At 41.2% G+C, this 13,784-nt stretch overlaps 1 protein-coding gene across 2 annotated transcripts in view; it reads left to right on the top strand.

Moving 5' to 3' along the window:
* rp9 (RP9 pre-mRNA splicing factor) overlaps positions 1-13,435 on the top strand; it is a 34,397-nt gene extending 20,962 nt beyond the window's left edge. For both annotated transcript variants that reach the window (XM_085988972.1, XM_085988971.1), the window contains 3 exons: positions 1,134-1,225; positions 4,245-4,306; positions 13,109-13,435. In XM_085988972.1, coding sequence (XP_085845098.1) covers positions 1,134-1,225; positions 4,245-4,306; positions 13,109-13,283 — 329 coding nt within the window. In that variant the 3' untranslated portion in view covers positions 13,284-13,435. The remainder of the gene's footprint in view (positions 1-1,133; positions 1,226-4,244; positions 4,307-13,108) is intronic.
* The last annotated feature ends 349 nt before the right edge of the window (positions 13,436-13,784 follow it).

Genomic DNA, 13,784 nt, shown 5'->3' with positions numbered 1-13,784 from the left:
TGACTGAGTATTGTATACCATGTGGCTGCCTGATATTTAATTCTGTAACCAGGTAGCTGGAAGACCCCCATCTCCGACGGCCAGGGACACCGCAGCTCCACTGATCTCCAGCGCTGCCTCCTCTGCAGATGTTAATTGAGAGATGCCTGGAGGGTCAACTTGGGTTCTCTGCTCTCTTCTGCAAGGAGGGAAAGAGACCTGTGAGTGAGAGTAATGGGATAAGTTCACTCAATGGATGCAGCGCATTTGTTGAAGATGACTGAGGGACAGGCATGACATTGCATAAGGACGAGTGTCCGTGTGGATGGATAGATGGGGGGGCTGTGAGTAAGTGCATAGACCGAGAGGGATGTGTGCACCTGCAAGCTAATTTGGTGTGAGGAGTGATGTGCTGGAGTAGGCATGAGAAGGAAGAGCGAGGGGCATTAGGGTGATGGGCACATCTGGATGCAGAGCATTGTGCTATTGCTCTCACCTTTCCTGCCCTGCTGAGGTCATTGAATTACTTCCTGCATTGGATCCAGGAGCGTGGCACTACGCTCCTGCTGCTGACCTCCTCGGCAACCTCCAACCATGCCTTCTTTGTCTCGGCTGCAGGCATCTTCCTCGCCTCTCTCTAGGCCCTTACAGTCCCCAACAGCACCTCCAGGGATGCGTCGCTGAAGCTGGGTGTAGCCTTTGCCCGTCTTGACTCCATAGCAACAGGTCTGTGGCTCTCCATGACAACTCCAAACCCAAACTCCTTCAACTTTCATGTTTCGAGTGTCCCTTTAAATACTGATAATCTTGCTTGAAACACTAATTTTGGAGCATTCATTTTGTATTGGAGTGTCAAATTCTTGGAGATGTGTGGGGTTTTTTGTGCCGCAAATGAAAACTTGCGTTGTAATCAGTTTGCAGTTACAATTCTAATGAATATAGAATATAATGAACCAAATTATTCTGTTTGTTTAAAATTTCGTATTTTATTAGAAGACCAAAACCAGCCCTGTTATTTAAGCCAAAGTTGAAGTTTTATTTGGCTTCTAAGTTTAAAAATGCCTCCATTGATGAGCATTTGGCAATGTTCAAAGGTCAGTATGGGAGAATTGCAATTTATAGTTATTTGTGCTATTTTGGATTGTTGTTTCCAGGCTGGAGATGCAAAAATTTTGGACACAGGACTGGGGATAGAGAATGTCCTTACTTCATCAGTGGAAATCAGAAATTGGAACAGTTCAGAGTAGTAAGTCAGAACCGATTTCATTCTCTATTTGCTTTGAAAACTTGCAAAAGTTATGAGTGTCACTTTTTCAGCATTTTAGGTTACTGTTTTTAAAATCTATCCCATTAAAATTAACTTCTCCTGAAGCCATGGATCAATAAGTGTTTTTGTAGCATTACTTGGAATTTGTTATATTTGTAACATGACTTGCTAAACTGAGGTCAGACTTGGTTTAGTTGCATAAATGTCATTAATCTAGCTTTGTAAGTAAAATAATGCAGACCTACAGTAATAGAAGAAAGAAATTTACCAAGTGTGATAACAGAAGAAAGAAATTTATCACATGTGAGTTTGGCTCAGTGGTAGCACTCTCTTTTCTCAGTCAGAAGGTTGCGAGTTCTAACTGCACTTTAGGACTTGAACACATAAGCTAGGCTGACACTTCAGTGCAATACTGAGAGAGTATTGCATTGTCGGAGGTGCTGTCTTTGTGATGATATGTTAAACTGAGGCCCCAATCTGCCAGTTCAGATGAACGTAAAACATCCCATGACACCATTCAAAGAAGAGCAGGGAGTTTTTCTAACATTTGTCCCTCAACCATCGCTACCAAAAACTGATCAGTTATCTAATTTGCTGTTTGTGGGATCTTGCTATGCATAAATTAGCTGATGTGTTTGCCTACCTAAAATCAATGGCTATCCATCAAAAGTAATTCATTGTTAGTGAATCACTTTGGCAGGTCCTGAGAACATGAAAGGGGCTATACAAGGTTTTGTATTTTATAAAGCTATACATCCCTGTGCCAGTCAAAGAATTTAAGTTGTCATGCTATCCATAGATAAATATAAGTACAAAGACCCATGCTTCACAATGATTTCACACCATTAAGTTTTCAGTGATATAAGCATGTTTTTACATCTTGTCTACTGTTCTATATTTTACAAGTAGGAATATATACACACTACGTGTAATATTTAGACTATGAAAATAGTTACCAAAGTCAATGAAGGATGAGATCAAAAGAAAAAAAAACTGCTAATGCTGGAAATCAGAAATAAAAACAACAAATGCCAGAAATACACAGCAGATCCATCAGCATCTCTACGGAGAAAATTCAGGTTAAAGTCTCATGTGTGGACCCTTCATCAGAATTGGAAGAGAACCACTAAATAAGGCTCAGCAAATCAAAGATGTGGAGGGGAGTAACAGGTAGAAATTTGAATCAAGAGTTGTGACTTCTGTCACAGAGGAGGCTGAATGGCCAAAACCAGTTTTTTTTGAAAAGCTGGAGGGATGAAAACTGGCGGATGACATTATATACAAAGGTCATCTTAGTGATGCAATAAAAAGGTATCAAAGAACAAAAGAGAGTGAAGTATCTATGTGGGGCAGTGAAGACATGTGAAATATACACAAGCTGCTTCTATATTAGTGCAGGAAGGGTACCAACACTGACATCCCTGGCACATGGGTGCACAGCTGGGAGCGCCCCAGTTCTGTTTTAAGCCCCAGTCAGGGGCCTGATTATCTTCCAGTCCTACCGAAGGATCTACACCCAAAACATTAACATGTCTTTTTCTCTTTACAGATACTGACCGCTCTGCTGTGTATTTCCAGCACTTTCTGGTTTTATTACAGCATAGCTTTAGCCACTTTAGACAGTCTGCCAGCCTGAAATCAGACAGCTGTCTTATGTCCTAGTACTTGGATGTCTAAGAAGACCAAAGTAGGGTGATGTTTTGAAGAATGTTCACACCCTTTATCAATATTTTTCACACAATGATTTTTGTGAATGTTGCTCACATTTTAGTTCAGATTATCAATTTTTAGTGGCATGCAATTCGTAACATGATGCAGCTATTGTCCTAGGGATCAGAAAATATATGCATTATCACAGGCAAAAGTGACACTTTTGACACCGTTTCATGAATAATATTTTCTCTAGAAGACTTAACTTAGTAAGCTCAAAAAAACCTCAATTAAAATGGCTATTCTATATCCTACATTAAGTAACCTTTGTTTTTTTAATTATGCTGTTTTCCTCACGTTGCACTTTGTATGAAGATAATTTACCTTAAAGTGGAAGACAAACTAACATCTGAAGAATAATGCACTAAAAAAAGTTGGCTCATGCGGGTAATCTAGTACTTTTTTTTGTAACTCCTGGTGATTGTATCAGTGAAAATGAATGTAATTTAATTGAAATGGTGGTAGTTTGGGCAGGTAGTAACATGAAGCGTACACACTTCCAATGTTGTTTCCTTCCTACCCCCATGATTTTCCTTTATTGTAGAACAAGTACTTTTTCCATAATGGCTCCAGGTAACACTGAGAATGTGTTGCATTGTTGGAGAAATTATCCATCGACCGAGAGATTAAACAAGAGGCCTCATCTTGATTCAGGTGGACGTTAAAGATCCCATGGCACCATTGAACATAAGAACATAAGAAATAGGAGCAGGAATAGGCCATTCGGCCCCTTGAGCCTGTTCCTCCATTCAATAAGATCATGGCTGATCTGATCTTGGCCTCAGCTCCACTTTCCTGCCTGGTCCCCATAACCCTTGACTCTCCTGTAGCTCAAATATCTGTCTATCTCAGCCTTGAATATATTCATTGACTCAGCTTCCATAGTAGAGAATTGAAGATGGGCTGGAGCTTTTCCCAAGTTCCTGGCCATCAATCCTCCCTCAAACAACATAAACAGATTACCTAGTCATTCATCCAAGTACTGTAGTGGGATCTAACTGCACAAAATAACTGCTCTCGTTGCCTACACAACAAAGTAAATCATTTCTGAAATGTGATAAAGCATTATATAAATAAAAATCAAATTCTGGGGGAAATAAAATCTCCTGACTGCAAACGTCTGTTCATAATAGTCAAACTCTGCTGTTCTAATTTAACTAACTCTGCTTTTGACAATTTAATGCTTAATGACAGGTATTTGAAAGGTTTTTTTTTTAAGTTACATTTAGCATATAGAAATTTGTACTTGCTAGAGATAATTTTCTAACATGGTGCCTTCTTTTACTAGGCACATGAGGATCCCATGTATGATGTAATCAGAGAAAACAAACGGTATGAAAAGGAAACAAGGTAAGCATAGGCGTTAGTGATGACTACTACATACAGAGTGAGACCGTATGCAGTGCATTACAAAGTTGAGTGGTTGCATTGACAATCTGTGGGAATGAAGGCCAGGCATCTTGCCATATAGGGGGAGCGAGCGCGTTCAGGCAGAAATAAAGATAGCCTAAAGATTTTAAAAGGATGAGGGTGCTCTCCAGGTCACCAATAGTATTAAAGGTAACCTAAATACTTGAGGTTCAGTAAAAATATAGAAAATAACTGATAAAAATACAACAAAAGTGATTTTAAAAAAACGAGTGTGATGAGTTAAAATGTGTGTTTAAAGACAACATTAGGGCTTAGTGCCCAATTAAAAGTTCTATACACTAATGCACGTAGCATAAGAAATAAAACAAGTGAATTTGAAGTGCAAATTCAGCTTAAAGGGTATGACGTGGTCATCACTGAGACCTGGCTACAAGCTGGACATGACTGGGAGATAAATGTTCCAGGTTATAAGGTCTTTAGAAAGGACAGGGAAATTGGAAAAGGGGGAGGGGTAGCAATATTGACAATGGACACTTTTGCCTAATTAGAAAGCAGGGATATCAGTAAGGGTGAGCAGGCAGTAGAAACGTTATAGGTAGATTTGAGGAATAGAAAAGAATGCAAGACTTCGGTGGGAGTTGTTTATAGACTTCCAGATAACAATGATAAAGTAACGGGATGCGGAGATTAGAGAAGCTTATTGTAAAAACAGAGTAGTTATAATGGGAGACTTTAATTTTCACATAGACTGGGGGAAGCAGAACAGCTCAAATTCCAAAGGCAGTGAATTTTTTGAGTGTATTCGGGACAGTTTTCTGGAACAATATGTCCTTGAACCAACAAGAGAACATGCCATTTTAGATTTAGTAATAAGTAATGAGCCCGAATTAGTCAATAATCTAACGGTGACAATCTGATAGAATTTAATATTAGGTATGAGAGGAAGAAGGTTTTAAATTTAAGTAAATCTGACTGGAGGAATGAGGCAGGAATTGACCACAAAAGACTGGGCTGAACTATTTAACAGAGAAAACTACCGATGAACAGTGGGAGGTTTTCAAACAAAGTATTTGGTTGAATAAAAGACCTGTACATACCCTAAAAGGCAAGAACTCTATGTGTGTAATTAAACAACCTTGGTCAACAAGGGAAATGAGAGATAGTATAAAACTAAAGGAAAGGGCTGAAAGGCAAAGAACAGTAGAGATCTTGCGGACTGGGAGAGATATAAGCAAAGTGGTAAGCTGCAAAAAGGAACAAGGTAAAGCTTTCGAGGGATATCAAGGACAATGGTAATGTTTTTACAACTATATTAAGAGAAAGAGGGTGGCTGAGAGTAAAGTGGGGCCCTTAATGACAGACGCAGGTGATATTGTAATTGGAAATCAGGAGATGGCAGACTTACTAAATAGCTACTTTGTATTGGTCTTCACAGTAGAGGATGAGGATAAAGTAGCAGAGATACAAGAAAGACTAAAAATAAATCAAGTGGAGGAACTAACTAGATGCAATTATAAGTTTTTTTTCCTTAAATGGTGATTGAGAAACTAGTGAGATTAAAAATAGACAAATCACCAGGACCCGGTTTCCACCCCAGGGTATTAAAAGAAGTCATGAGAAAATTGTTGATGCGTTTGTCCTGATCCTCCAAACTCTCCCAATTGAGGAATTGCCCCCTTGGATTGGAAAACTGCCACTCCATTATTTAAGAAGGGTAATAAAAATAAACTAGGAAATTATAGGCCTATTAGTCTAACGTCCGTATTGGGGAAATTATTAGAATCTGTTATTAGGGACAGAGTGACTGTGCGTTTGGACAAATTGAGCTGATCCGAGAAAGTCAGCATTGAATTGTAAAGGATAAGTCACATCTTACGAACCTAGTTGAATTTTTTGGTGAGAGAACAAACATAGGTTTGGGAATGTCTGTGGATGTTATTTATATGGACTTCCAGAAGGTATTCGACAAGGTTCCACATAAGATACTGTTAACAAAAATGAGAGCACATGGAATTGGAGGCAACATATTGGCTTGGATAGGGAATTGATTAGGAGGTATGAGACAGAGAGTAGGGATAATAGGTATACACAAATTGGCATGATGTGACTAGTGGTGTTCCCCCAGGGATCTGTACTGCTCAGCTTTTCACTATATTTATAAATGACTTGGAATAAGTAATAGAGAGCTGTATATCTGTAACCTCATGGCCCGGCATATCCCTCACTCTACCATTACCATCAAGCCGGGAGATCAACCCTGGTTTAACGAAGAGTGCAGGAGAGCATGCCGGGAACAGCACCAGGCATACCGAAAAATGAGGTGTCAACCTGGTGAGGCTACAACACAGGACTACTTGCATGCCAAACAACGGAAGCAACATGCGATAGACAGAGCTAAGCGATCTCGCAACCATCGGATCAAATCAAAGCTCTGCAGTCCTGCCACATCCAGTCGTGAGCGGTGGTGGACAATTAAACAGTTAACAGGAGGAGGAGGCTCCAAAAATATCCCCATCCTCAATGATGGTGGAGCCCAGCACGTGAGTGCAAAGGACAAGGCTGAAGCATTTGCAACTATCTTCAGCCAGAAGTGCCGAGTGGATGATCCATCTCGGCCTCCTCCTGAGGTCCCCAGCATCACAGATGCCAGTCTTCAGCCCATTCAATTCGCACCATGTGATGTCAAGAAATGGCTGAAGACACTGGATACTGCAAAGGCTATGGGCCCTGACAACATTCCGGCAATAGTACTGAAGACGTGTGCTCCAGAACTAGCTGCGCCCCTAGCCAAGCTGTTCCAGTACAGCTACAACACTGGCATCTACCCGGCAATGTGGAAAATTGCCCAAGTATGTCCTGTCTACAAAAAGCAGGACAAATCCGACCCGGCCAATTACCGTCCCATCAGTCTACTCTCAATCATCAGCAAAGTGATGGAAGGTGTCGTCGACCGTGCTATCAAGCGGCACTTACTCAGCAATAACCTGCTAACTGACGCCCAGTTTGGGTTCCGCCAGGGCCACTCAGCTCCTGACCTCATTACAGCCTTGGTCCAAACATGGACAAAAGAGCTGAACTCAAGAGGTGAGGCGAGAGTGACTGCCCTTGACATCAAGGCAGCATTTGATCGAGTGTGGCATCAAGGAGCCCTAGCAAAACTGAAGTCAATGGGAATCAAGGGGAAAACTCTCCTTTGGTTGGAATCATACCTAGCACAAAGGAAGTTGGCTGTGGTTGTTGGAGGTCATTCATCTCAATCACATGACATCACTGCAGGAGTTCCTCAGGGCAGTGTCCTAGGCCCAACCATCTTCAGCTGTTTCATCAATGACCTTCCCTCCATCATAAGGTCAGAAGTGGGGATGTTCGCTGATGATTGCACACTGTTCAGCACCATTTGAGACTCGTCAGACACTGACGCAGTCCGTGTCCATATGCAGCAAGACCTGGACAACATTCAGACTTGGGCTGACAAGTGGCAAGTAACATTCGCACCACACAAGTGCCAGGCAATGACCATCTCCAACATGCGAGACTCTAACCATCTCCCCTTGACATTCAATGGCATTACCATCGCAGAATCCCCCACTATCAACATCCTGGGGGTTACCATTGATCAGAAACTGAACTGGACCAGCCATATAAATACTGTGGCTACAAGAGCAGGCCAGAGGCTGGGAATTCTGCGGCGAGTGTCTCACCTCCTGACTCCCCAAAGCCTTTCCACCATCTACAAGGCACAAGTCAGGAGTGTGATGGAATACTCTCCACTTGCCTGGATGAGTGCAGCTCCAACAACACTCAAGAAGCTCGACACCATTCAGGATACAGCAGCCCGCTTGATTGGCACTCCATCCACCACCTTCAACATTCACTCCCTCCACCACCGGCGCACTGTGGCTGCAGTGTGTACCATCTACAAGATGCACTGCAGCAGCTCGCCAAAGCTCCTTCAACAGCACCTTCCAAACCCGCAACCTCTACCACTTAGAAGGACAAGGGCAGCAGATGCATGGGTACATCACCACCTACAAGTTCCCCTCCAAGCCACACACCATCCTGACTTGGACCTGTATCGCCGTTCCTTCACTGTCGCTGGGCCAAAATCCTGGAACTCCCTTCCTAACAGCATTGTGGGTGTACCTACACCATATGGACTGCAGCGGTTCAAGAAGGCGGCTCACCACCATCTTCTCAAGGGCAATTAGGGATGGGCACTAAATGCAGGCCTAGCCAGCGACGCCCACATCCCATCAATGAATAAAACAATTTTTCCTGATGACACTTGAGTTAGGTGGCACAGTATATAGTGTAAATGGGTGTAGAAAGATGCAACAGGACATTGATAGATTAACTGAGTGGGAAAAACTGTGGCAGGTGGAGTTCAATGTGGGAAAGAGTGAGGTCATCCACTTTGGAACTAAGATTTCTAAATGGCGAGAAGCTTGGAACTGGATGAGCAGTGAGATTTAGGGGTCCATGTAGAGAAATCACTAGTGGGCAGGTACAAAAAATAATTTAAAAGGCTAATGGAATGTTGGCCTTTATCTCAGGGCTTTAATACAAAGAGGTGGAAGTTCTGTTACAGCTGTACAGATCTCTGGTTAGATCCCATCTGGAGTACTGCATTCAGTTCTGGGCACCTCACCTCAGGAGGATTTATTGGCCTTGGAGTGGGCGCAGCACAGGTTCACCAGAATGATACCGGGGCTAAAAGAATTAAATTATGCCAACAGGATACGTAGACTAAGCTATTCCCGTGAGTATAGAAGATTAAGGGGTGATGTAATTAAGGCGTTTGTTTAAGATGATTAGGGTAGATAGAGAGAAACTATTTCCTCTGATGGGGGAGTCCAGAACAAGGTGGCATAACATTAAAATTAGAGCTAGGCTGTTCAGGGCGATGTCAGGAAGCACTTCCTCACACAAGTGTAGTGGAAATTTGGAACACTTCCCCCCCCCCCCCCCCCCCAAAAAGCTGTTGAGGGTATGTCAATTGAAAATTTCAAAACTGAGATTGATAGATTTTTTTCTTGGGCAATTGTGTTAAGGGTTAAGGAACCAAGGCGGGTAATTGGAGTTAAGATACAGATCAGCCATGATGTAATTGAATGGCAAAACAGGTTTGAGGGGCTGAATGGTCTATTCCAGTTTGTAATATCGTAGGGGGGGGGCGGGGAATGCAGGTTTGCCCTCTTAAGGGTTGTAAAAAGTGAAAATGTCCTGTGATTAAATAGTGTGACTTGAACAAAAGTAGTGTTACCACAGAATTTGAAGAGCTGGGCTACTTGGATTGTTACATTGCATTATTTTCTTCTGCATGATGACTATTATTTTAAATTATGATTTTCCTTTACATTCTTAAACAAAATAATTGTACACTGAAATTAATAGTATTTTCAACTATGCTTAATACCATAATTTTGTTGTTCATAGCGAATAATGGGTAATTGGGAGTGGTTTTATTGAGAATGAATCTTAAATGGTTTGTAAAATTCTTCGGCCTTCTGAGGCTTGATTACAGTTTTTGATCACATTCAGGTGTCTGTTGTAGTTTATAATGTACGGAGTGTATATATACAGAGAGCCATAGGATATGATTTGTACCCCACAGCAGTCTGACCTGATGATTTATGAATGACAATCATCAGTGAATTTTGTTCGGTGCCTATATTCTGTCTATATTACAAGCTATGTTTTCTGTTTTTAATTTTAAATAGGACTATAATGAATGAGACAAAGACTGCAGTGTTGTCCGGTGACATCGCTGTGATTTCTATTTACCCCCCAGCATGTTGTCTTTTCTCAACTGTGGTGCCATCTGCATGAAATAGGAAAACATTTCATGTAGCTGACTTTGTTGCACATAGTGTAATACTTTTTCAGTTTTTATTGGCTTTGTGCTTGTGTTCTTCTTGTGTTTGAATGTCACAAAGTGTAGATTGCAAAGGGCGAGAGAGCAGAACAGGAAAAGATAATGAAGAAAAAGTTTAGTTGGTGTAATGTTAGCTCACTTCACCTTTCATTGTTCTGTATACTATTTTCACGATAACTTTTTTACCCTTTTAACAATATGCTAGAAATATTTCTGTACAGAATAATATCCCAGGCTCTCTTACTTTCAATGAGAGCCGTGCAGTCTCCTTTAGGGGTGATCTGGCCTACAGGCCCCTCCAACACGAGCAGCAATTTTATTCGGCCCAGAAATTCAGGTCGGAGGCTTTCCGCGGGTGCAAGCCTCTGACCTGCACTTACCTTGCGCGCCGGCCGTTGAGCTGTGAGCCCCCATGGAATTGCGATCCTGGGCCTCCTCCAACTGCCGGCGCGCAGTGCTTGCGTATCCCAGGGGCGCAGTTAGTTTGATGCGTCCCCTGGGATCACGTGGGCCATGGAGAGCCAATGGTAGCAGGGAATGCTTCATTCATAAGTTTGACAGGAAGGGCTGTCAAACTTATAAATACTATAAGCCCCAAAACATCACTAACCTCAAATAAATTTTTTTTTTTACATCACATTTTTAGAATAAACTATAAATTACATGAAATAACTATTTTAAACAATTTAAATTTTTGAAAAAATTAATTACATTTTCTAACAGGGCTAAAAATAAACTTACCTTTCTTTAAAGTATTTAAAAATAATAAACCTGTGGAAAAAATGTTTTAATTTTAATTAATTCACCACGTACCTTGTAAAAAGCAGGCCTTACGACTGCTTTTTATATGTCTAACTTCTGGAGACTTACCCTCCCAGAAAAACGTACAAAAAAAACGTAAGTTCGATGCGCATGCGCTGCCTCTCCTGCGCACGCATTCCACCTCTGAACCCCTTCTTTCAGGGGAACGGAAGTGCCAGTTTCCCGCGTATCCGCAGTACATGCAAGAAACCGGCACTTCCATTGGGCTTACGGGTGAGTACCCCGTGCGTACTCGCCCGTGGAGACCCGAATTTCTGGGCCAGTGTCTTTGTAACGGGGTAGTTGATTGTGCTGAGTTTTTTCCCTCAGTTGCAGTATCTTTCCACTTTAAGGCACTCCATGTAGCAATCCAACTAAAAACCAGCAACTCGTGTCTAGCAGTGACACATGAGCTCAAGTGACAATTAGCTTGGGAACTCAACCACATGTCCTTCTGGTTTGAAGTTGGGCATGTAAATTCCTGTTACCATGCTGATGTAAAATGCATTTATATCTTGTACAATTTTTTATGATAAGTATAGAAGCAATGGAGTGCACCACACTAACTTAATTGGGGAACACCGTCACTAAGAATTGTTTACCTCCTCCCCCGCCGCCCCCACTTTTGTCCTATTTTCTGATTTGGGGTTGGGCCTGTTAACATGCTTTTCTATGAAGCATCATCAGTGCCACAGAGGATGAATAGAAGACCCAAATTTTGTCTAATCCAGTTTCAATTAAAAATTGTGATTAACCAACCTTTTTTCCTGCTTGCTTTATCTGAACACTTTTTTAAATTTTGGATATAGTGGGTACTGAAGGTATCAAGAAAATCTTGGCGTCATTGAGCTTGATGTTGTGAATAAGCTTAATTCGCATCAAAATAGAATTAGTATCACTGAGTTAATGACTCTCAGCTTTGTGTTTTAATTCAGCTCCCTTACACTGTTGGGCTCAGTCGCTTCTCAATACATTTGTGTGACATTGTAAGTCTTCCAGTCCTATAATCTGAGCAATTCTATTTTCTTTTGTGCTTTATTTTGCAACTGACTGGATAAAATCTGAGGACTGTTCACGAGTGGGTTTCCTTAGACTTATCATTGGTAGTTTGCAGTATCTGTATCAGGTGGATCCAGTCTAAAACCACACCATGAAGCATCCTGTACATGCTGAGTGTACATGCTGCAGATTGGTTCCAGTGATATCACTCCTGTACGTTCAGTTGCAATGACTTTGGTATATTACTCAGCAGATTGCACTTGTTTCTTCAGAGGGTGTGTGCATTATTTCTATGAATCTGAGTTCACTAGAAACCAAAATAGTTTGGCCTATTATAAGATATGGGCCTAGAACTTGATCACGCCCGATTGGGGAGCGACCCCGGTGCAGCACATGCAATGAGGCTGGTAACAGGATCACGGAAAATTGGCCTACTGGTGGGGTGGGGGGCGGGGGGAGAATCGGGAGGGGACACGAGTGGTGGCTGGCAGCAGCACGTGAATTTAATATTACTCCGACTCCTCCCAGCTCCATAATAAGCTAAGTATTGTTAGGTAAGCATGCCATCTTTGACCCTTGGGCACCTGTTTATGCCTGTAAATCGGGTGCAGCACGATCCAATTTCTAGGCCATAATTTTGAGTGAGTAGTGATGAATTTTAGGATGATTTTTTAGCATAAATAAGTTAGACTGTACTTGTGGTGATCAAATTTAGTGACTTCTTCCAGGGTTTGAACTTTGTTGACTTTAATGGAGTTTTTGTTTAACAAGAAAAATATTTTTGCTACTGGTGAGTTTTAGCCACCTATTAATAAAGATGTGACTATGTGCAACTGATGCAGTGGGGTTGTACTGCACAAATGAGTAGTCATGTGCTGGTATTTACATGTAGATATATGTGTTTGAATGTGATGTTGCTGTTAATTAGGCATTTACTTGTTCCTTTATCCTACAGCGTTATTTAAATAAATTGTATCTGAAAGTTGAATAAATTTACTCTGGTGGGCGATTAAATAAGAAAAATCATAGTTGAAGTGAAGAATACTGTTCAGTCAGTGAGCACAGTTATTTGTTCTAATTACTGTAATGTGACATTTTCTTCCTAGGATACAACAGCTGAAACAGATGTTGGAGGACACCACATCAGACAGTAAAAGTTCCAGTTCCTCAAATTCTGGAGCCAGGCACAAAAAGAAGAAAAAAAGGAAAGAGAAGAGGAGAAAGAAAAAGATGAAAAAAAAGAAACACAAGACTAGAAAATCAAGTGACAGCTCAGAATAAGACAAAAGACTTGAATGTTTTGAGTGTTTTTTCGTAAAGAGAGAAATGTTATATTCATCAACAACAGTTTATTTTGAGCAGCTGTATAAGTTGGAGGTTTTCAACAACAGTGGGGAAAAACTGAAAACAATAAACACAATATCTGAACTTGATGGTTGAGGTTAACGTGCTTCCCTTTATACGAGTGTAATTCACTTTTCCAGCTGTTGTACACCTGACTAATTTTGCCAGATCAAGGAACAGACTCAGTGGGAACATTTTCATTGTAAAAGTGCTAGCTGGTGAAAGACTACTTTTAGTTCTTACTCAAAAGGAGTGTAAACCTAACTTGTAACAATGGAAATGCAACTCACTTTCCCGCAGGCATAAAATCACAATGATGAAGTGACATTATAAAGCAGTTCCCTCTTATTTTCTTGTAGAAGGGAAATTACTAAAATAGCAAAAATTTTATGGGCAACAGTGACCAATGGTAAATGCCTCCATTGTGAGGTTGACCAT

This window comes from Somniosus microcephalus, chromosome 5, assembly GCF_052327205.1.
Source record: "Somniosus microcephalus isolate GS21.2 chromosome 5, FLI_Smic_1.0, whole genome shotgun sequence".
In the NCBI taxonomy this organism is placed as follows: Eukaryota; Metazoa; Chordata; class Chondrichthyes; order Squaliformes; family Somniosidae; genus Somniosus; species Somniosus microcephalus.
Note: the sequence above shows the minus strand (reverse complement) of the source record. Positions and strands in the feature narration are given on the sequence as shown.